Source organism: Rattus rattus, chromosome 3 (assembly GCF_011064425.1).
Source record: "Rattus rattus isolate New Zealand chromosome 3, Rrattus_CSIRO_v1, whole genome shotgun sequence".
In the NCBI taxonomy this organism is placed as follows: Eukaryota; Metazoa; Chordata; class Mammalia; order Rodentia; family Muridae; genus Rattus; species Rattus rattus.
Genome location: NC_046156.1, coordinates 117962507 through 117963987, shown reverse-complemented (window position 1 = coordinate 117963987; position 1481 = coordinate 117962507). Strand labels below are relative to the sequence as shown.

Genomic DNA, 1481 nt, shown 5'->3' with positions numbered 1-1481 from the left:
AGTCTTTAAAGCTGCACCTGGCTGGACTGTATCTCATTTCAATCCTCTCCCGGGAAGGTGGTTCCCAGCAGTTTCCCCTGCTTCTCCCACCCCCTCTCCACCCCCAGTTCCTCCCTACCTCTCCTCCTATCCAGATCCACCTTCTTGTTGTCTCTCATCAGAAAAACAAAACAAAACAACAAACAAACAACAAAAAAGGCTTCCAAAGGGTAATAATAAAACCAGACAAAACCAACAGGTTGGGATTGGATAAAACAAACAAACTGAAGGAAAAGAGCCCAAGAGAAGACACAAAAACCAGAGACCCACTCATTCACACCCTCAGGAGTCTCATAAAGACACTAAACTCGAAACCATGCTATACACGCAAAGGACCTGGTGCAGATGCGTACTGCCCCTGTGCTGGCTACCTCAGTGTCTATGAGTTCAAGCAAACTTTTACCATGTTGGTTTACATCAAACAAACATGGACAAAAATGAAGAGCAAAGTATGAATAAGGCTTTTAAAATTTGATCCTAAATATATAATTACTGTGATGGTTTGAATGAGATGTCCCAAAGTCTGACCTTTGAAGGTTTGATTCCTGGTTGCCAGTGTGGTGAGAGGAGGCTTAGAAGGTGGGATCTTGCTGGAGGAGGCGTGTCACTGGGGTGGGCTTTGAGATTCCCAAGGCCAGTGCAATCCCACTTAGCTCTCTCTGCTTCCTGCTTCCTATTCAAGATGTGAACTCTCAGCTATTCTTGTCATCCCTCTGCTACCTGCTGCCATGATTCTCTGCCATGAAGGACTCTTACTCTGGAACCAGAAGCCCCAGATAAACGCTTTCTTCTGTAAGCTGCCTTGGTCATGGTATTTTATCATAGCAATAGAAAAACAGCTAATGCGACAACGTCGGCCTGTACGAGGGGACGCAACGGAGGCAGGTTGGAGCCGCTGCCGTCGCCATGACCCGCGGTAACCAGAGAGAGCTCGCCGGCCAGAACATGAAGAAGCAGAGCGACTCGGTTAAGGGAAAGCGCCGAGATGATGGGCTTTCTGCTGCCGACCGCAAGCAGAAGGACTCGGAGATTATGCAGCAGAAGCAGAAAAAGGCAAACGAGAAGAAGGAGGAACCCAAGTAGCTTTGTGGCTTCGTGTCCAACCCTCTTGCCCTACGCCTGTGTGCCTGGAGCCAGTCCCACCGTGCTCGAGTTTCTTCCTGTAGTGCTCACAGGTCCCAGCACCAATCATCCCCTCTGCCCTGAGTCTGCAGCGGGTTCCTTTTGTCCTTCCTTTCCTCAGGTAGCCTCTCTCCCTCTGGGCCACTGCTGGGGGTGAGGGGGTTACCACTTCCCAGTGTTTTTTATTCCTGTGGGGCACACCCCAAAGTATTAAAAGTAGCTTTGTAATTAAAAAAAAAAAAAAAAAGCTAATGCAACTATATACTTTCCTTAATATATAAAGAACCTCAGATGAACTAAGGGAATAATCTATAATGCAA

General features: G+C 47.6%; 1 protein-coding gene across 1 annotated transcript; it reads left to right on the top strand.

The window, feature by feature from the left end:
- Window positions 1-907: 907 nt before the first annotated feature.
- On the top strand, window positions 908-1220 carry LOC116895521 (small EDRK-rich factor 2-like). Its single transcript, XM_032896766.1, has one exon. It carries the CDS (start codon window positions 946-948, stop codon window positions 1120-1122), a length of 177 nt encoding a protein of 58 aa, XP_032752657.1. The 5' UTR covers window positions 908-945; the 3' UTR covers window positions 1123-1220.
- The last annotated feature ends 261 nt before the right edge of the window (window positions 1221-1481 follow it).

Excerpts from the sequence above, each read along its gene's own strand:
- LOC116895521 (XM_032896766.1), top strand. The coding sequence starts at position 946 with ATGACCCGCGGTAACCAGAGAGAGCTCGCCGGCCAGAACATGAAGAAG.